The following is a 22,386-nucleotide window of genomic DNA, read 5'->3' as shown; positions in this document are numbered from 1 at the left end:
ACACACACCCAGTCCTTTTCTATTCCCTCTCTATTCCCATATTTTTTACTTTGGTTTATCTCTTGATTGAATAGACATTATCATCAAGTAGTTTTTCTTTTTATGTTTTCAGCAAGGGCTTATGTATGTCGTGTTCTTCTAAATCTCACTTACTTGAGAGTGCTCCATATTTTATGTAATTGAAGAGTAGGTTGGCTGGTTAGAAAATTTTCAAGTTATTCTTTTTCCTCTTAACTTCATGGATATTACTTTAGTGTCTTATAACATTGAGTGAAAATCTTGGTTTAAGTTGGCTTTCTCCTTACCATATCCATCTTGCACCCCTCTGCCGCCATCATGACTTGCCTCTTTTACCTAGATACCTACAAGATTCAATTCTTTATCCCTGAAATTCATTAACTAACTTCTCTAAGCTAAATCTGTTCATTGTATTTCCTGTAACATAATATGCATGTCTACTTTCGGTTTTGACATTCAAGTTTTTATTTCAGGTTTTTTTTTTAATTTATCAAAAAATTAAAAAAGAAACCTTTCAAACAAAACAAAGGAAAAAGAAAAACAAATATCCTAAAATAACTACATTGCTTTCAGTATGCTCCTACCATACCCCAAGAAAATTAACGAACCATAGTCATTCCTGAGTATTCCCTTTTCATTAAGATTATCCTGAATATCTTATGTGTTCTTATTAGATTGTTGTTCCGCCTTCATTAGTTGCTGTCTATCTCTAGATCCCCTATATTGTACAATATAAGACACTTGTTTTATGTTTTTTTACCGAGTTACACGTGGTGTTATATATCTCTCCTTTTGTATCTGATTTACTTTACTCAACATTATGTCAAGGTTCATCCATGTTGTCATATGCTTCATGACCTCATTCTTTCTCACTGCTGCATAGTATTCCGTCATATGTATGTACCACAGTTTATTTATCCACTCATCTGATATAGGACATTTAGGTTGTTTCCATTTCTTGGAAATTGTAAACAGTGCCACTCTGAACATTGGTGTGTATGTCACTGCTTTCAGGTCCTCTGAGTAAATACCAAGAAATGAAATTGCTGGATCGTTGGGTAACAACTTAATACCTAGTTTTCTGATGAGCCACCGAACTCTTCCAGAGTGGCTGAACCATTATACGGTCCCACCAGCAATGAATAAGAGTTCCAATTTCTCCACATCTTCTTCAGCGTTTGTGGTTTTCTGTTTGCTTATGGCAGCTATTCTTATTGGTGTGAGAGGATACCTCGTGGTTTGCTTTGCATCTAGTAATTAGCTAAGATGAACATTTTTTCATGTGATTTTTAGCGATTTATATTTTGTCCTTGGAGAAATGTCTTTTCATATCTTTTGCCCATTTTATAATTGGCCTGTCTACTAATGTCATTGAATTATAAGATTTCTTTATATATACAAGATACCAGTCTCTTTTCAGATAGATAGTTTCAAAATATTTTCTCCCATTGAGTTGACTGTCTATCTTTTTGACAGATTACATCGTGGTACAGATGCTTTTAATTCTGAGGAGTCCCCATTTATCTATTTTTTCTTTCATTGCTTGTGCTTTAGGTGTAAGGTCTAAGAAGCGACCTCCTAATACTAGGTCTTGCAGATGTTTCCCTATATTATCTTCTAAGAGTTTTGTGATGGAGTCTCTTGTATTGAAATCTTTGATCCATGGTGAATTAACTTTTGTGTCAGGTATGAGGTAGGAGTCTCTTCCGTTCTTTTAAATACATATATATCCAATTCTTCCCTCCCCATTTATTGAAGAGGCTGTTATGTCCCAATTCAGTGGATTTTGGGGCCTTATAAAAATCAGTTGACCATAGACCTGGGGGTCTGTTTCCAAATTCTCAATTCTATGCCGTTGATTGATATGTTTATCTTTGTGCCAATACCATGCTCTTTTGACTACTGTGGCTTTATAGTAGGCTTCAAAGTCAGGCAGTGTAAGTCTTCCCACTTTGTTTTTCTTTTTTTAGAATATTTGTATCAATTCGAGGCATCTTTCCCTTCCAAATAAATTTGATGACTAGCTTTTCCAGGTCTGCAGAATACATTGTTGGAATTTTCATGGGAATTGCATTAAATCTGTACATCAGTTTGGGTAGAATTGACATCTTAATTACGTTTAGCCTTCCCATCCATGAACACGGAATATCTCTCCATTTCTTTAGGTCTCCTTCTATTTCTTTTAGTAGAGTTATATAATTTTCTGTATAGAGGTCTTTTACATCCTGGGTTAAGTTTATTCCTGGGTACTTAATTTTTTTAGTTACTATTGTGAATGAAATTTTTTTCTTGAGTATGTCTTTAGTTATGTCATTTCTGCTGTATAGAAACATTACTGGCTTGCATGCATTAATCTTATATCCTGCCACTTTGCTGAATTGGTTTATTAGGTCAAGTAAATGTGTTGTCAATTCTTCAGGGTTTTCCAAGTATAAGATCAATCATATGCAAATAGAGTTTTGCATCTTCCTTTTCAGTTTGGATGCCATTTATTTCTTTACTTGCCAAATTGCTGTGGCTAGTACTTCTAGCACAGTGTTGAATAATAATGATGACAGTGGGCATCCTTGTCTTGTTCCTGATCTTAGAGGGAAAGCTTTCAGTCTCTCAACCATTGAGAATTATACTGACTGTGAGTTTTTCATAAATGCCCTTTATCATATTGAGGAAGTTTTCTTCAATTCCTAACTTTTGAAGTGTTTTTGTTTTTTTGTTTGTTTTTTTTTTTTTAAATAATAAAAGGGTGCTGGATTTTGTAGAATGCTTTTTCAGCATCTATTGAGATCATTTGATTTTTCCCTTCTGATTTGTTAATGTGTTTTATCACATTAATTGATTTTCTTAGGTTGAACCACCCTTGCATGCCTGGGATGAACCCCACTTGGTCAGGCTGTATAATTTTTTAAATTTGTCTTTGAATTCGATTTCTAAGTATTTTATTTATAGCTACAAGTATTTTTGCATCTGTATTCATTAGGGAAATTGGCCTGTAGTTTTCCTTTCTTGTAACGTCTTTATCTGGTTTTGGTATTAGTGCGATGTTGGCTTCATAAAATGAGTTAGGTAGTGTTCCATTTTCTTCAATTTTTTTAAAGAGTTTAAGTAGGAATGGTGTCAGTTCTTTTTGGTAGAATTCCCCTGTGAAGCCGCCTGGGCCTGGAATGGAGGAAGCTTTCTGATAACTGATTGGATCTCTTTACTTGTAATTGGTTTGTTGAGTTCTTCTGTTTCTTCTTTATTTAATCTAGGTTGTGTGTTTCCAGGAAATCATTCATTTCCTCTAAATTGTCTATTTCATTGGCATAGAGTTATTCGTAGTATTCTCTTAATGATATTTTTTATTTCTTCAGGATCCTTAGTAATTTCCCCCCCTCTCGTTTATTATTTTGTTTATTTGGGTTTTCTTTCTTTTTGACTTTGTCGTCTAGCTAAAGGTTTGTCACTGTTGTTGATCTTCTCAAAGAACCAACTTTTGGTTATATTTATTCTCTTTATTTTTTTTTCCGTATCATTTATTTCTGCTTTAATCCTTGTTTTTTCTTTTACTTGCTTTAGGATTAGTTTGCTGATCATTTTCTAGCTTTTTCAGTTGTTCCATTAGTTCTTTGATTTTAGCTCTTTCTTCCTTTTTAAGGTATGCATTTAAAGCTATAAATTTCCCTCTCAGTACCACCTTTGCTGCATCCCATAAATTTTGATATGTTGTGTCCTGATTTTCATTTGTCTCTAGATATTTAGCATTTTCCCTTGCATTTTCTTCTTTGACCCACTGACTATTTAGGAGTGTATTATTTAATCTCCAGATACTTGTGAGTGTTCTGGTTCTTTGATAGTTATTAACTTCTAGTTGTATTGCATTATGGTCAGAGCATGTGTTTTGAAAAATTTTAATCTTTTTAAATTTATTGAGGCTTATTTTATGCCTCAGCATATGATCTATCCTAGAGAAAGTTCCATGAGCACTAGAGAAGAATGTATATCCTGGTGATTTGGGATGTAATATTCTATAGATAGCCGATAAGTCTAATTTGTTTATCACATTGTTTAAATTCTCAGTTTCCTTATTGGTCTTCTGTCTAGATGATCTATCTATAGGAGAGAGTGTCATATTGAAGTCTTTCACAATTATTTTGGAAACATCTAATGCTTCCTTCAGTTTTGCCAATATTTGTCTCATATAATTTGGAGCACCTTGATTGCGTGCATAAACATTTATGATTGTTATTTCTTCTTGGTGAATTGTTGCTTTAATTAATATATAGTGTCCTTCTTTGTCTCTTGTAACATCCTTGGATTTAAAGTCAATATTATCTGAAATTAGTATTGCTACCCCTGCTTTCTTTTGGCTGTAATTTGCATGGAATATTTTTTTCCATCCTTTCACTTTCAATTTCTTTGTGTCACTAGGTCTAAGATGAGTTTCTTGTAAACAACATATTGATGGTTCATATTTTTCATCCATTTTTCCAATCTGTATCTTAAATGGGGAGTTTAATCCATTCACATTCAATGTTATTACTGTGAAGGCTGTTCTTTAATCAGTCATCTTATCCTTTGATTTTTATTTGTCAGGTCTATTTTTACTCTCAGTCTTTATTTCCTTTAAGGTACCCTTACTAAGACTTTTCAGTTCTGTGCCCTTCTCCAGACCTCTCTCTCCTTCCTTTATTTTCTCAGATGGTAGAGTTCCCTTTCATAGTTCTTGTAGGGCAGGTCTCTTGTTAACAAATACTCTCAGCATTTGTTTGTCTGTGAAAATTTTAAGTTCTCCTTCTGTTTTGAAGGGGAGCTTTGCTGGGCAGAGAATTCTTGGCTGGCAGTTTTTCAGAATTTTAAATATATCATACCACTGCCACCTTTCTCCATGGTGCCCACTGAATACTCAGTCCTCAGTGTTCTATTGTTTCCCTTGTATGTGGTGAATTGCTTCTCTCTTGCTGCTTTCAGAACTTACTCCTTCTCTTCAGCATTCCACAATCTGATCAGGATATGCTTCGGAGTGGGTTTATTTGGATTTATTCTGTTTGAAGTTTGTCAGGCATCTTTGATCTGCATAATTATGTCATTTAGAAGGGTTGGGAAATTTTCCCCAACAATATCATCAGATACTCTTCCTAGCCCTTAACTCTTCCCTTTCCCTTCTGAGACACCTATAATTCTTATATTTGTGCACTTCATATTGTCCATCATTTCCCTGAGATCCATTTCAAATTTTTCACATTTTTTCCACCATTCTTCCATGCTTTCACTTTCTGCCATCAATCTTTGAGTTCACTAATTCGGTCCCCTGCCTCCTCAAATCTAGTGTTATGTGTCTCAGGAATATTTTTCATTTGATCTGCAGTATTTTTTATTTCCATAAGATCCAATATTCTTTTTATTTACTCTTGCAGAGTCTTCTTTATTCTCTTCTAGGATCGTCTTCATGTCCTTTATAACCTGAGCCATAATATTGATGTTTGTGAGTGCTTCTTTGATTAATTGCTCTAGATTCTGTCTCTCTTCTGGGTTTTTCATTTGGACGTTTAGGTTATCTGTATCTTCTAGTTTCTTCATATGCTTTTTCTGTTGTTTTTGGCCTCTTGACATTTGCTTATCTTGATAGGGCTCTTTTAGAGTATGCGGGGTTATTTGAACACTTATCTGCAATTTGACATAGCTACAACTTGGTGCAGTGCACTTTCTTGACCTACCATTAGTTGGCACTCCTGAGTCACCTTTTACCCTTAAGCCAGTTCTCCTTACCTTCGTTTATATACTAAGTGGGAGTCCAAACCATATGAAGGTCCAATCAGTGTACCAGTTTTCCATGTGCACTGGGAACTGTCAGTTGTATGGGTGAGGGGCATGCCCTGTTCAGTTTGGCAGGGAGTCCGCTCCAGGACCCAGTGATTCTGGCCTTTCTCGGGTCAGTGGGTGGAGTACTCTGGGGCTGCAGAGCTCATGTCTCACCATCCAGCAGATGGTCCACTGTGCCTCTCTGCCGTGCACTCATGAGTCCCTGAAATTGGGGAAGGGCTCCTAGTACTTCCGTGCGGCACCCCTGCCTCTATGCTGTACGCACTGTGGGCATCCATGGGGGAAGAGTATATGCTGACACAAGCCCACCAAATCCCAAATTCCCTGAAGAAAACTCCCAGCTGCTGGGCTGTAAAAAGTTATCTCCCAGGCAACTGCGAAGATGGCTGCACTGGCCGTGGAAACCGCCCACCACCCACCCCCCTGCACTGGTCATCCACCCACTCAAACTACCTATCCCAAGCACAAGTGCTCTCAGCTATAGGTGTGTGAGGGGTTATCCTCTGAGACTAGTACTTTGGAGGGTGCCCAGGGAGTAAAAGGTTACTTCCCTCCATGCCGTCAGCTGGCTCAGCGGCATTCCAAGCCAGAAGCACACCCGTTTTGACCATAGCCTCTTGGTTTCTCTAAGTAGGCACTCTCTATGGGTGTAGAAGTCCTTGCTCAGGTGGTGGGACCCTGGAGCTTCTGTTCTGGAGCACATTTTGTCCTTATCTAGTGTTTTTGATAAGGAATCCTGCTGTCTCCTAATCCACCGGTGGTCTTGGAAGCCATCATTTTTATCTTCTATTGAATCTTTGAATTTTTATTTCCATGTGTTTTTCAGGAATACCAGTAATGTCTCAGTTGGATTCCCTTCATCTGTCTTTACCAGCTTTTCTCTGATTATATCTTTTTGTTTAGTGTTAGGTTACTTCCTATGCCTTTCCATTCATTCTGCAATATATAATGAACACATCTCTGTTTCGTGTTCTAGGGATATAGTAGTGAATAAAATAAAGCAAATCTCTGCCTTCATGGAGCTTGTATTTTAATGAGAGAGATAGATATTAACAAATGAATATATAGTTTGTCTTTACAGTGATAATTGCTATGGAAAAATTAAAGGAGTAACACATGGGTTGAAGGGTGGGGTAGTTGCTATTTGATATTGGGTTATCAGGAAAGGACTCCCTGATAATATGATATTGGAGCATGTCACTGAAGGCAGTGAGGGAGCAGCCCCTTAACATCCTGCAGATAATTGGAGGAAATTGAGAGAACAGCAAGAACAAATGCTGTGAAATGATAGTATGTTTGGAGGCAAGTGAAAAGAGCAGTAGAAGATGAAGTGTAGAGGTGGCAGGAGTCCATGGTGTATTTATTTAGAGTGATGTGGAAAACTAATGGAGAGATTTGAGTGGAGTGACACGGTCTGCCTTAGGTTTTAAAAGATTCACTCTGGCTCTGGCTGTGGCTTTAAATTCCTAGTTGTGTTTAGGGCCATGTTTATTCTGCTCTAGTGTGGCTTTTATCTCTATTTTGTTTTCCTTTTTCCTGCCTTAAACCCTGTCCTCTTTGTCACTTTGCGCACTGCCCTATTTCTTCTTTTTTGGAATTCATCTTTGAAGATTCTTTTCAGAAACTCATTCTCTTTTTTTTCCTGGGATGATTTCTTTCACATAACCCTTTCAACTGTGTTTTGCTCAGTTTACCATGCTTCTATATGTTTTTGCCCCAGTCCTGTGCTGTATCCAGATGATTATATGTCTTTGAGGGGTATACTTCTCTTCAGAACAGCTATTTACTAGAGAATAGAGTAGGGATGGATATTTATAATCAAAGTAAATAGAAATTCTGCACAAATTAAGCATTGGCTCCCATTCTCTATCACTATTCTATCTTCTGGTAACCTATATTCTAGATTCTAACTTTATGAATTTGCTTATTGTATCTAGTTCATATTAGTGAGGTCATGCAGTGTTTCTCCTTTTGTACCTGGCTTTTTCACTCAACATAATGTGTTCCAGGTTGATCCATGTTGTTGCATGCATTAGAACTTCATTCCTTCATACTGCTGAATAATATTTCATCGTATGTATATACCACATTTTGTTTATCCATTCTTTGGTTGGTGAGCACTTGGGTCACTTCTGTCTTTTGACAGTTGTGAATTAGACCACTGTGAGCATTGGGGTGCAACATCTGAGTCCTTGCTTTCACTTCTGGGTATATACCTATAGTGAATATTGGATCATACGGTAATTCTATACTTAGCTTCCTGAGGAACCACCAAACTGTTTTCCATAGGACTGCACCATTTTACATTCCCACCAGCAGTGAATGATTATTCCAGTTTCTCTACACCCCCCCAACACTTGTAGCTTTCTGTTTTTTAATAGCTGCCATTCTAGTAGTTATGAAATGATATCTCGTGGTTTTGATTTGCATTTCCCTAATAGCTTGTGATGTTGACCATCTTTTCATGTGCCCTTTAGCCATTTGTGTTTCTTCTTTGAAATGTCTATTTCAGAAGTCTTTTGCCCATTTTTAATTTGTGTTGTCTTTTTATTGTTGAGTTGTAGGATTTCTTTAAATAAAGAAGTTTTTAATTTGAGGAAGGTCCCATTTATCTATATTTTCTTTTGTTGCTTGTACTTTGGGGATGTAAAGTCTGAGAAATCATTGCCTACCGCAAGATTTTGAAGATACATTCTTATATTTTCTTCTAGGAGTTTTATGGTCCTGGTTCTTACATTTAGGTCTTTGATTCATTTTGAGTTAATATTTGTATAAGGTATGAGATAAGAGTCCTCTTCATTCTTTTTGGTATAGATATTCAGTTCTCCCAGCACCGTTTGTTGAGGATATTATTCTGTCCCAGTTAGGTGGACTTGGCAGCCTTATCAGTTGGCCATAGCTGTGACAGTTCTACTTCTGAACTCTCTGATTGATTCCATTGTTCAGTATATATATCTTTATGCCAGTACCATGCTATTTTGACCACTGTGGCTTTGTAATATGTTTTAAAGTCAGGAAGTATGAGTCCTCCAACCTGGTTTTTCTTTTTCAAAATGTTTTTGGCTATTCAGGGCCCTTACCTTCCAAATAAATTTGATAATTGGCCTTCCCAGTTCTGCAAAGTAAGCTGTTGGAATTTTGGTTGGGATTGCATTGAATCTGTAAATCAATTTGGGTAGAATTCACATCTTAACCGTATTTAGTCTAATCATGAACACAGAATGTCCTTCAATTTATTTAGTTCTTTAATTTCTTTAAGCAGTGATTTGTAGTTTTCTGTGTACAGGTCCTTTACCCTCTTGGTTAAATTTTTTCCTAGATATTTGATTCTTTTAGTTGCTACTGTAAATGGAGATTTTTTTCCTTGATTTCCTCCTCAGCTTGTTTATTACTAGTGTATACAAACATTACTGATTTTTGTGTTGATCTTATATCCTACCACTTTGGTGAACTTGTTTATTACTCTAGTGGCTTAGTTGTAGACTTTTTGTCATCTGTGAATAGTGAAAGTTATACTCCTTCCTTTCCAATTTGGATGGCTTTTATTCCTTTTTCTTGCCTAACTACTCTGGCTAGAATTTCTAGCACAATGTTGAGTAACAGTGGTGACAGTGGGCATCCTTGCCTTGTTTCAGATCTTAGAGGGAAAGCTTTTAGTCTTTCACCATTAAGTAAAGTGTTAGCTGTGGGTTTTTCATATATGCCCTTAATCATGAATGGATGCTGAATTTTGTCAAATACCTTTTCTGCATCAATTGAGATGAATATGTGGTTTTTCCCTTCGATTTGTCAATGTGATATATTACATTAATTGGTTTTTATTTCTGTGGGGTCAGTAGTAATGTCCCTCCTCTCTTCCCATTTATTTTACCTTCTCTCTTTTTTTTGTCAGGCTAGCTAAAGGTTTGTCAATTCCATTGATCTCAAAGAATTAATTTTTGGATTTGTTGATTCTCTCGTTTTTTTTTGTTGTTGTTGTTGTTGTTTTAATTCTGTTTCATTTATTCTGCTCTAATCTTTGTTATTTCTTTCCTTCTTGCTTTGGTATTAGTTTTCTGTTCTTTTCTACTCCTCCGGGTGTATAGTTAGGCCTTTAATTTTAGCTTTCTTCTTTTTTAATCTATGTGTTTATGGCTATAAATTTCCCTCTCAGCACTGCCTTTGCTTCATAAGTTTTGATATGTTGTATTCTTGTTTTCATCTGTCTTGAGGTATTTAGTGATATCTCTTCCAGTTTCTTCTTTGACCCACTAATTGTTTAAGAGTGTGTTGTTTAACCTGCATTTATTTGTGAATTTTCTAGTTTTCTACATGTTTTTGATTTCCAGCTTTATTCCGTTATGATCAACGAAAGTACTTTGTATAATTTCAAATTTTTTCATTTTGTTGATACCTGTTTTGTGTGGGTCATAGGTTCTTATGTCGTGATCTGATGGTGATTGGCTCCTTACCCTCCTCATCTCCAGTTGGGTAAAAAATAAAAGAGATTCCTGCTTTGCCCCTCCTTCAGCACTCTTACCTTGTTCTTTGGTATGCGATTAGATTTCCATTGTGATCTTCTCCCATGGATTGCCCACACAGCTCTTGAGATAGCTTTTTAAGACACAAACAGCAGAGAAAGGGGAACATACGGCTCTACACATAAATACACTCTTTTGGAAGACTCGGTAGCCTGCCCAGGATTTGAAGAAACTTTGCTTGTCTTTGTGTCCTTCATACAGACATATTTTGCTGTAATTGGTACAAATTTTGAATAGTTTGGTTTGGGGTTGTAGCTGTTTCCTTGTTTTCTTAGTATTTTTTTTCTCATTTTCTTTATATTTTGGTGAGATTTTTAGAGTAAAAAAATTTTAACCTGCAGTCTAGATCTAAATTGGAAATCAAATATTTGTACATGATGCAACTCCAAGATTTGTGGGTGAAGGGGTATTATTTTTTACATGGCACGTAAAATCAAACAAGTGAATTCTTTACCTACATAGACTCTGTAGTAACACTATAGTTCAGGGGAGTTAATTTCATTTATTCTTGAGTGTGGTGAAATAATAATAGCAAACAATGAGTGCTTGCTGTATCCCAAACACTATACTAAATGCATTTTTACTTCTTATTTTATCCTCTTAATTCTGTGAAGGTGTTATTATAAATAAGGCATTTGAGGGATTAGTAACTGGCTGAAAGTTATACTTTTAGTAAAAACTAGAGTGAGAATTCAGACCCAGGCAATCTGAGTCCAGAATCCATGTTCTTATCTGCTGTAATCTGAACTTCCCATTTTCTCCTCTTCCACCATACTATGCCCCCACACAAACATATGCTTACTTAGCATTTGGTAAAATTTGTGTAAGCAAATTATTTGCATTCAAAACCATATGTTTTAGCAGTGCCTTAGACTAATTACAGCATATATCAAGTGGTTAAATGACTGCATTGTGGAAGACATTACTCATTCATTGATTGACGTTTTATAGAAGATACTCTTAATAAGGAAATATGACTCTGATGTTTCTGGCATTAAAAATTAGATCTGAAGTATGTTATCCCTGAAAATCTGCAATGCTGGTATCCATAGCACACTCTTAAAAGTTTCAATGTAGTAACTATTTTTTTGAGGATTTTAGGTGGAAGAATGGGAATTAAATTGTCCTTGGCTGATTTGCCTCCCAACCTGAAAACAGAATTTGAAGCTTTTCCCACTGATTTTGGTAGGTAGGCAACAAATAGCATCATTTCAAGTTTGGGAGGAGGACGTATACTTGGCTCCTAACCAAGCTACTAGTGTATGGCCTATGTCCTGTGTGGCTTAGGAGAAGGGAAGAGAACCATTCCCTGAATTTTTAAAAATGATTAGTAGGACCTTTTATAATTATTACAAACATATGAAAATAGAAGTATAACTTTTGTAATACCTACTGTCAAGTGCTTAGTCTAGATCAGAGGTTAGCAAACTTTTTTTGTAAAGGTCCAGTTAGTAAATATTTTAGGCTTCGTGGGCTACAACTACTCAACTTTCTGTTGTAAACAAAAGCAGCCATAGACAGTATCTAAATGAATAGGCATACCTGTATTCCAGTGAAACTTTATTTACAAAATAGATAGCTTGCAACCTGAAGGCTGTAGTTTGAAAGTCTCTTGCCTAGATTATAAAATACTGCTTCATTTATTTAACACTAAAGTAGAGCAAGGTATTTAATAAGTATGAAATAATTTGTTTTCTCTACTTCAGAACAGGATAGAATGTTATAACTGAAAATGGATTGTAATAATCATTTACACAACCCCTTATCTTGCAGATAACTGAAGTTAAGAGGGAAGAATTGGCAGAACCTGGAGACTGATTAGATTAGGAGAACAGGCCAATCAGAGATCTGCAGAATGAGATCTGGAGTCCAGTCCTGACTTTTGAGTGCCCTGCTCTAGAATTCAATTTGCAGAAACAGATAACCTGTGTTACTTAAAGCTGGAGAAACTCCCACTACCAATACCATATGCGTTTGCGTGCGTGCGCGCACACACACACACACACGCATTTATCATTATCAAATGAAGATCCGGACTCCAGGGAACAGCCCAAGGTGACACAGCCTGCTAATTACAGAGTCATTGTTAGATCATAGGTCTCTCCTCCTGCTATTGGGATCTTTCCGCTAGCCCCTTCTCTTCACAAGTCCAGACCTCTTCAGCTCCATTGCTATATAGAGCCCAGCATAGACCCATCTAAGCAAATCAAGTGTTTTGAAAAAATTTCTTTCTGGTTTGTCTCTAAATGAGCTATGCATTTATCTGATTCTGGAAATCTTAAGTATAACTTCTCCTTTAAAAGTCTCTCAGAGTGCCTTTCATGTAGGCAGATTATTAAATGAAAAGGTTGGGTGGGAGGAAGTGGTTATATGGCGTTTTCTATATAATCTAACTGTATCAAATGTAAACAGCCTGTTTAGGTGATCCTTCAGCTGATTTTTGCATGTTTATTTAGTTTTTCCATATAATTTATCAGAAATCCAATTGTATCTGCAATCTGGAAAGGTGAATCCAAATTCAGATATTTGATGTGGCAGTACAGGCTCTGGCTGCCTTTTGGTATACTGCTTGTTTAAGTTAAGGGAAAGTTCAGTTAGTAGATATAGGTTTGTTGGGGGAAGGAGAATCTAATTGAAAATGTACTTGAATGTACAATTGGGGCATAACTGTCTTGGATTGAACTAGATGTGCTTGCTCTTCGTAAGAGACTTTCTGTAAATACTGCTTTGCAGTAGCCATTGGTGACATCTTAAATTTCTCTCTTTATTGTCTCTAGTTTTTTAGCAGTGCTTTCTCCTACCATACTCTCCCAGTAACCTAACTTCACCAATGAGATGGGCCTATTTTATATTCTTTTCTGTTTTAATGACTAAGAGGCACTAAGTAAATTAATATTTTTTTCATGATTCGAGTTCATCCTTATAAACCATAAATATCATACTCTGCCATGTATAGAGTACATGATGCCACCAGAAGCTGCTAAAATTTTTGTTTCACTCTATGAAGTTCATTTTGTGTTTTAAGTTGACGCAATTTTTTTTCCTGTCACTATCCTTGTTGGTAGCCTTGGTGAAATGCTACCCTTAAGTGCCCTCCAAGTATAGTCTTGATAGAGTTCTACTGATGTACAGGGATGGGAGAGCCAGCTGGTGGATGGAGGGATGAGTTTTAAATCTAATAAGAGGTGCGATCCTGTGTTCATATACTTTCTTGTAACAGCACTTTTGCTTGTTTATAAGGAAGACATTTTAATGGGCCCATTGCAGTTTCTGGTTATTATGGTTATCTTGGGTACAGTGCTCCCCGTGGCTTAATATATTGTTTTGCCTCTTCCCACTGTTAGTAATACTCTTCCCTTTTTCTCCCTATTGCTCACCCTTCATGTCTTAAGTAACTTCTCTCCCACAGAAAGGATGTCTTTCTCCATGCTCCTGCCCATAGCACTCTGGATGTAACATTTTGCCATTTGCCACACTGTTCTCTAATGGTTAGTTTGCTTCTCACTACTCTGGGAGCTTCTTGAAGACAAGGGAGCCGCGCCTTGTTTATTTTTGTATGTTAAGTACCTGAGATATATTAATGTTTAATGCATGTTTCCCAAGTCATTTATTTCATATGTGTATCTTACAACATATGTCAATAGTTTTAGATTTTCCCCCAGAATAACACAATTAAAAGTTCCGTAACAAACCCTCAGTGTTGCAAAGATATTTCGTTTTTTAGGTATTGGTTATTGGTTGTAACTCACAGTTTGAAAAACACTCATGTATATGATACAAGGTATGACTTTTGGGGAAGAATTTTATGTTTATAATAATTAAAAACTGATTAATCCTTTTTTTAATCCTTCTTATCTTTTTCTGATGTTGCAAAGCACTAGAACAGTTTCTGGCTAAGATTACAATTTATAATTGTACCAGCTGAAAAGCTGGTAGACTAGTTAACTAAATTCTGGAAATGTCTTTTCCATTACTGGATTGACATTGTAGTTCGATGTGTATATGAATAAATAGCTAATTTTGGAGTTCTCTGTGTATAACAGAGTTCAGGTTACTTCCAGAGAGTTCAGATGAGACTGGTTCTGGCATTCTGAACTCTGAAATGTGCTGCCATGTTTGTTGCTCTTACAGGTTTTTCATTTTACAGGAACACAGCCAACTGCTTTTGTGGTGTACATTTCTTTGCCACATTTGTCTGTTCACATGCAAAACACATACTGATTAAATGCTGGGGAGAAGTATTTGTTCCATTTGTGCTTTAAGAGATAGCCTAACCACATTTCTCATTTATTTGACTTTTAATTTCCAAGGAATTAAGAAGTTTGACTAGTGCTATTGGAAGAAACATGTAACTTAACAGAAGATGAGACGAGTGTCTTCTGAGAAAGATTATGATCAGATGTCTAAAATCCCATTTTGCTAATCTTCCTGCAGATAAATATCTTTAGCATCTGTTATAGTTTGCTAATGCTGCCGGAATGCAAAACACCAAAGATGGATCGGCTTTTATAAAAGGGGGTTTATTTGGTTACACAGTAACGGTCTTAAGGCCATAAAGGGTCCAAGGTAACGCATCAACAATCATTACCTTCAGTAGAGGATGGCCAATCACGTCTGGAAAACCTGTTAGCTGGGAAAGCACATGGCCGGCGTCTGCTCCAAGTTATGGTTTCAAAATGGCTTTCTCCCAGGACGTTCCTCTCTAGGCTTCAGCTCCTCAAAAATGTCACTCTTAGTTGCTCTTGGGGCATTTGTCCTCTCTTAGCTTCTCTGGAGCAAAAGTCTGCTTTCAAAGGCCGTCTCCAAAATGTCTCTGTAAGCTGAAGCTCCTCTCTCTGTTACAGTGCATTCTTCAAAGTGTCCTTCTTGGCTGTAACAACCTCCCTCCTTCTGTCTGAGCTTATATACTGCTCCAGTAATCAAGGCCCATGCTGAATGGGTGGGGCCACGCCTCCATGGAAATTATCCCATCAGAGTTATCACCTGCAGTTGGGTGAGTCACATCTCCATGGAAACACCCAAAGGATTCCAATGTAATTAGCGCCAATACATCTGCCCCACAAGATTGCATCAAAGAATATGGCTTTTTCTGGGGGACATAATACATTCAAACTGGCATAGCATCTAAAAAGAACAAGCCTATTTTTTAATCAAATCTTTTATTAGTAAGAAGCAGCAGCATGATGGATCTTCAGTCAACCATTAATGGATTTCTTTGTTGTAGTTACTCATGTTTTTTTAATAATGCACTGATTAAAAGGGGGAGGGATAAAAAAGGAACAGAAAGAAAAATTACAGTAATCTAAAATGGCAGAATGAGTCCAGCAGTGTTTTCTACTTTGGACTCCCAAATGTGCCATTAAATAAGATTTTCTTCCTTCAGTTGTTTATCTGATAAGCAGTATCTGAAAGACAAAAATACATTTACCCTATCCCTGGCTACTTTGTCATTTTTTTTTTCTTTGCATTTGATACCAAATTCTTGTAATTGTTTTCTGCAAACACTCCTTTTGTTTCATCTTAAATATATTTAATTTTTTTGAATAGGCAGTATTTCAGTGTCCATTCACAATCATATTTTTTAAAAAGGTACATATTATACAGTGAAGTTGCTGTTCTGCCCCAGTACCCCATCTGCTCAATTTCAGTGCACCTCTGCCACCAACACCAACACATTGCTAAGTAACCACTATTATTATTCACGTCTTGGTGTTTCTCCAGGGTTTCCTTATGCATATAAAGCAATATGAATATAGGTATTTATCTCTTCTTTTCCTACATAAAAGTAAATCATATTCATATAGTTCTTACTAATTACTTTATTTCCTACTTTTTATTTCTCAGACCTTTTCATATCAGCTCAGAGAATTCCTCCTCATTTTTTATTGAAGCTACATTCTATTCCCTTGTTATAATTAATATATTTGATTCAGACATCTGACCCTTCCCCTTTACTGAAAATCCTTTATCAGACCTCATTCCTCTTCTCTGCTTTTATTGATCCAGGCTACTATCTCTTCTGGATATACTGCCCTTCAGGCCTTACCAACAGTGCTTTCCCTTCTGTGCACACATGACTATAAACTTCTAGAAAGAAGAATATGGAATATGGAGAACATTGAAGTACCAAGCAGATGAACCAGAGAACAGCCTCTATATCCCCCCTTCTAATCCATACACATTTTCAAATTTTTGTATTCCCTGCATTTCACCCCCTCCCCAAAACAAATACTGAACTTATTGTGGTCAGGTGGTCTGTGTCTTAACCATCTTGGTTTCCTCAGTACCTGGCAAATAATTGTTCAAATATTTATTCCATTAGTATGCCAATCTCTGTATGTGTATTTATTTTGCTGACTCTCCTTGTTTCTCCCAAAGCCTAACTCTAAGCATTCTTGAAAGCGCTCTTGTTTTCTCTTGATTCTTTCATTGTTCACTGTCCTTAGAGAACCCAGCTACTCAAAGAATTTAAACTGCTGCATTTGTGTAGATGGTTCCTACAACTCCATTCCCTTTTATTTCCTCTCATGCTCAAGGCTTTTAATTCTACCTGAAATATACCTGAGTTATGTGTAGTAGGTAGGTTTATCATATTTATTATAGGTATTATGCGTTGTTTTGTAGATAAAGAAACTGAGTTCAGAATGATCACACAACTAGTTAGGGACCCAGTAGTCATAACTTGAAGTCACTGTACTTGATTATTCTCTGGAACCTCGCATCAAAACATAGAAAAAATGTAAGCATTTGGAAGCCTAAACTATCCTTGGTTCTGCTCTAGATGACTGAAGTTAGGCTATTTGTTGTTATCTGTATTTCTTCATCTAAGAAAATTTAGATTAGACTAGACATCTAAAGCTCCTTCTCATTAGTTAAGATTCAGGATACAGATCTTTAATTGTTTGTAGTGCAGGACCTAATCATCATACTCTTCTACACTTCTAAGAGCCATGGCTGTTCTCTATTTAAATATAAAGTGATACTCCTATGTGGTGCTTCTGTTTGGTTGAGACTTGGGCACCAAATCAGTATATCTTTTTTTTGTAGAAGAGAGATTTCTCCTTACAAATTATTTAATACACCTATGTCTTACTAAATGTGTTCGCATTCTGTTCAGGATGACTTTTGTCCATTGACTTAATGACTTTTAAACAACTGTACATAGTCGATTTATTTTTTGTTGTTTTATTTGTGTTTTTAATTTTTACTTCTTTGAAGCTTTAGGTATAACTTGGAAATACGTGTGGGCTGGTTCCTTTCTCATTTTTTTTTTACTAAGTCTATCGCATTGTATCAATTCTATAAAATAATTTGAGTACTAATGTTTTTACTCATAGCTAGAGATATGATGGAGATTTGGTATTTATGACTTTGCATTCATTAGTAAAGAGATGTAATGAAGACTTTGGAATGGTCTATGTTTTATCTCTCGGTATCCTTATGTTCATTTATTTAAGTATTAGAGTTTTTCAGCACACATTCTAAAGTGGGGTCTGATTTTTAACTTTGGATATGCTCTGTATAAAGGTGGCTTTTAGAGCCTATTATAGAATGACTATATAGAAAGAGCTAATACTTTATTGGTTAATTACATCAATTAACAAAAAGGATAGTTTTGCTTTTTAATTTAAAGGTAATTTATTAGAATGCAGAAAAATGAGGTACTATTTATTCAATTGTTTTTATCCAATTTGGACTATATTTAACAATTATTTCAGGAGATTTATTAAAAATATTTTATGTAAATTTACTTTTTTCTTCTTGTTGCAGGAGCTAGAGTTAATGCCAAAGACAGCAAATGGTTGACACCTTTACACAGAGCAGTTGCATCTTGTAGTGAGGTATGAAATTTCTCTTAGTAAATATATTACATATAAAAACATTAAGTAGGCCTGCCAATGAGTGCCATATTCAAATTCTGTTTTTAAAAGAATAAAAAAAGACTTCTGAAAATACTACACTTGTTATTTTACTTTAGAATTTGTACATACCAAATTAATTATTCCGTTTCTTTTGTAAGTGAGTGAGTCCTCTTGGAGAGTCTGATATCTCAAAGAGTAGAAAACTCTCCTTGTTAAGTCCAGTGTTTAGTTACTCAAATTGTGAGAGATGAGAAAGGAACTCGTAAGTGTAACTACTGCTTCTTCTCTTCATCACTGGGCTAGCTAGTATTGGAGAAGGGAAAGAGAACTCTAATTACACAGGAGAATGTTTCTTCAAGAGAAAGTGGGGGAGCTCCTGCCCTTTTATTCATTTTTGCTATCCCTCATCATGAACTACTTCTCGAACCCAGAACAAGAGCTCAGCAAAGTAATAGAGGGGAGAAGTGACTGGGAAGGATTACAAACTCTGCAATGTGACAGAAGAGATCCGTTAGCTATAGCCTTCTATTTGGGAGAGAGGAGGAGGAATGAGCAATGTGTGCTGTATTTTTTTTTTTTTTTCTTTTTTACTAAGTGTGATAGAGCTTGGTGTGCTTGGGACTTCGGTGTGCTATTGCTGATGAACTGTGGAACTTAGATTTGGAGAATCTGGCTTCAGATATCATTTGCCACTTTCCAGCTATGTTATCTTGGGTAAATCAAAGGGTTATCATGAAAGTTTCTGTGGAAACTTTGTTAATTTTGTGGTTAGCTTTCCATAAAGATGCTACTTGAAATAAAGGCAATTAAGGAACATCATCATCATCATCATTATTGGAACCTACCAAATAAATTAGTTATATCTACCCATTTTTTAGTTTGACTCTTGGGAATATTAAAAATAATGGATTTTGCCAAATTAAATTATCAGAAGGGACACTTTGTATATTTGAAGATGTTTTAAAGCAGATAAAAAATTCTTAAAGGAAATAATTATTAGAGGAAGATGGGAGGTTCTGCCCAGAAACTTGACTGCTGATTTTAAACAACTGTATACACTCAGCCTGAAATACAGGCTAGCTGTAGGTTAGAAAGCAATGATCCTAATAGGTGGTAGATAAAGTTTCTTAAGTCTGCTCCTCAGCCTAAAAATTTCTGAGCTATGTTGTGCTGATACTCTGGCGGGATTATGGGGAACAGCTATAAACTGTGACAATTCCATAAAAATAGAACTTCTGTAAGCCTCGAGGATCATTTTTCTTTTAAAAAGAAAATCTCGTAATTAGCAAAACTGCTGAAAAACCTACTTAGGGTTTCACTGGTGTTCTTTTAATTGTTCCTAATTACTTCTTGAGAGCAAAAGGGGACAATACTTATTTCACTTTATAGGAAACATGGCTATAGTCACAGAAATGTGTCTCTGAAAGGCAAAATTTTAGGTAGCTTTATGTTTTTGGTATATGGTTTTGAGATACCATGAGTAAAGAAAGCCCTACAGAAGATGATTGAAATGTGACTGTTTTCTAAATTCTCTCAAGCATGTACATAGCAATAACCATTGTAGATGCATGGGAGTGAAGTTAGTTCATCACATAAAAAGGATACCTTAGGCTTAATTTCTCACTGAACCTGGATTGAGAAGAACTGCTTCAGGTTAAAAATTCCAGGCTACTCATCTGGTCCCTTCAGGGATGTGGTCTTTATATTCCTCTTCCTACTGACTAGGTGCCTTTTTCTATCCCTACAACTCTGATTGGTGAGTGTCATTCTTCAAGTACAGCAAAAATGTTGACCTTGATCTTCAAGTTCTTGTCTCTGAAAGTGCTTAATATTCCTTTGAATAAATCAATTTCTGAGTACTAGGGTTTTTGTTCATTTTATTAAGAAGCCACATCATACTACTGGATCCTCTGGAGAGTATGCTATGTTTTTTGTTTTTTGTTTTTTTTAACCTAAATTCAGGAATTACAGTTTTGTTGTTTTGTTTTGTTTTGTTTTGTTTTGTATCTAGAGTTTAAATTATATCATCTTGTGAAGATTTTAGCAGTCCATCCAAGCTTTGTATTAATTTGCAAATGCGTTAGCCCTTCCTTTTCCTGTTTGTTCCTTCTAATCATTGGTAAGAATTGCTAAAAAGGAGTAGCCAAGGACAGAGCCAGTGCCCTGGAGATTCTTCTAGATTGACCCCAGGCTGTTAATAAGAACTCTTTGAGAACAATTATTTAACCTTTTGTCATCATCCTTTATTTCATAATTTTATATACATAGATGTCATGGGATATTTACTTAGCTGTTATTTTGAAATCAAGGCACACCTGCAGTATTTCATACATATCCTCTAGGAACTGAAAAATTGAAATTAAAGTTACTATGTGGATTAGTGAGGATCTTCCAGAAAAAAAAACAGAAACAGGACCAACAGGATAGAAGAGAAGGGGAGAGGAATTGGCTATGAGATAGCACAGGCCTCAGGTTGGAAATTTCCAGTAAAGGTTATGTTAAAGTAATGAGTATGAACTATTTAGAGGAAGCTGGCAGGCTGCAAATTCCTGTAAGAGTTGTTGTAGTCTTGAGGCAGAAATTCTTCTCAACTGACTGGATGAGGCTGCCCACATTACGGAAGTTAATCTCTTTTTCTTAATGTCAACTATAGATGCTAATTCCTTCTATGAAATACCTCCACAGTCACAACTAGGTCAGTGTTTAGTGTTGACCATACAACTGGACACCATAACCTAGCTAGGTTGACACATAAAATTAACCATTATACTGTGGTAATATTTGTCAATAGTGAAGCATGTTTGTCCTTAGTTATCTCCACTTTATTTTCTAAATGCTTGTAACAGCTGATAATATTTAGAATTTTACTAGGATATGACATCCGATTCATTGGTTTGGTAGTTTCTAGAAATTCACCTGTTTTTATAAAATGTCTCCAGTCTTTGGAGATTTCTCTAGTTTTCTCTGAATTTTCAGAGATCACTGCTGTTGGCTTACCTTGTGATTTGACATGTATTATTCTGAGTAGTAAATGGTGGACCCAGGGTTCAAACCTTGATCTTGATTCTAGAGTCTTAGTCACTGTTTATAGCCTTTTGTAGATGCCATCTTACTCACCCTCTCCTACCATGAACTAGACTTATTTTTGCTTTTCCATCTGAAGGAACAGAACAAAAGAAGAATAGTTTTACATTTTTTTCTACTCTGGCTAATGGAATATGTTTCCCAAACTGCTCAGAGGCTTTTTTTGATCTGATTAGTGTTGTGACTTCCAGAGTAGGTGTAAATAAAGCAAGGATAGCATTTGTAGTATATTGTGGTTGCCCAGTGCATCTGCTTATAAATTCTTTATCTTATGTCCACTAATATAGCTAACATTTACCAGTAGTGTTAGTTCAGTCCCCCCTAAGTCACCCAATATACCCTTCTTGGGGATGGGGATGGGATGGAAATTCTGATAGTGCTTATATCTTGTTCTCCATTAGTTTAAGTACATATCTCTCTGTGTGTTCTTCCCGCTCCTCATTCTTTTTTTACCTGAAGTATGATTTATAATAAAATGTACAAATTTTAAGTGTACACCCTGAGTTTTGCAAATGTATATGCCAGTATAACTTAAACCCTAATAAAGATGCCCCTTTTCAGTCAGTTTTCCATGTCCCCAGAGGTAAACACTGTTCTGAATTCACCATAGAGTAATTTTCTCTGCTCTAGAACTCTATAAAAAATGAGTCATACAATATGTACTCTTTGTGTCTTCTTTTGTTCAAAATAACATTTTTGAGATTTGTCCATGTTATGTGCACCATTGGGTCATTCTTTTTTTATGGCTAAGTAGTATTCCGTTATACAGATTTATGACAGTTTATCCATTCTCCTATATTTGATTGACGGTTGCATTTCCAGTTGGGGATATTATAAATAAAGCTGCTGTGAACATTCTTGGATGGGTCTTTTTATTTCTCTCTAGTAAATAAATGGAGTGAAATTGTGGGGTCATAGGGTAGGCCTCTACATATGTTTGAATAGCTAGCCTGTTTCCTTAACAAGTTAATGGATTACTGGAAATCTCTCAGTCTTTTGCAAACTCTGATAAACACTTGGCAATACTTGCCATATTTTAAATAGTTCTAATTACTTTCTATTTCAAAAACTTTAAAAGCTGTGAATCAGTATTGTGTTTAGAC

At 35.9% G+C, this 22,386-nt stretch overlaps 1 protein-coding gene across 7 annotated transcripts in view; it reads left to right on the top strand.

Annotated features, from left to right (window-relative positions):
- The window catches only part of ANKRD28 (ankyrin repeat domain 28), a 224,628-nt gene that overhangs the window by 120,629 nt on the left and 81,613 nt on the right, over window positions 1-22,386 (top strand). For all 7 annotated transcript variants that reach the window (XM_037845359.1, XM_037845373.1, XM_037845379.1 and 4 more), the window contains one exon: window positions 18,108-18,178. In XM_037845359.1, the coding sequence (XP_037701287.1) occupies window positions 18,108-18,178 (71 nt within the window). The remainder of the gene's footprint in view (window positions 1-18,107; window positions 18,179-22,386) is intronic.

This window comes from Choloepus didactylus, chromosome 1 (assembly GCF_015220235.1).
Source record: "Choloepus didactylus isolate mChoDid1 chromosome 1, mChoDid1.pri, whole genome shotgun sequence".
Classification (NCBI taxonomy): Eukaryota; Metazoa; Chordata; class Mammalia; order Pilosa; family Megalonychidae; genus Choloepus; species Choloepus didactylus.
Note: the sequence above shows the minus strand (reverse complement) of the source record. Positions and strands in the feature narration are given on the sequence as shown.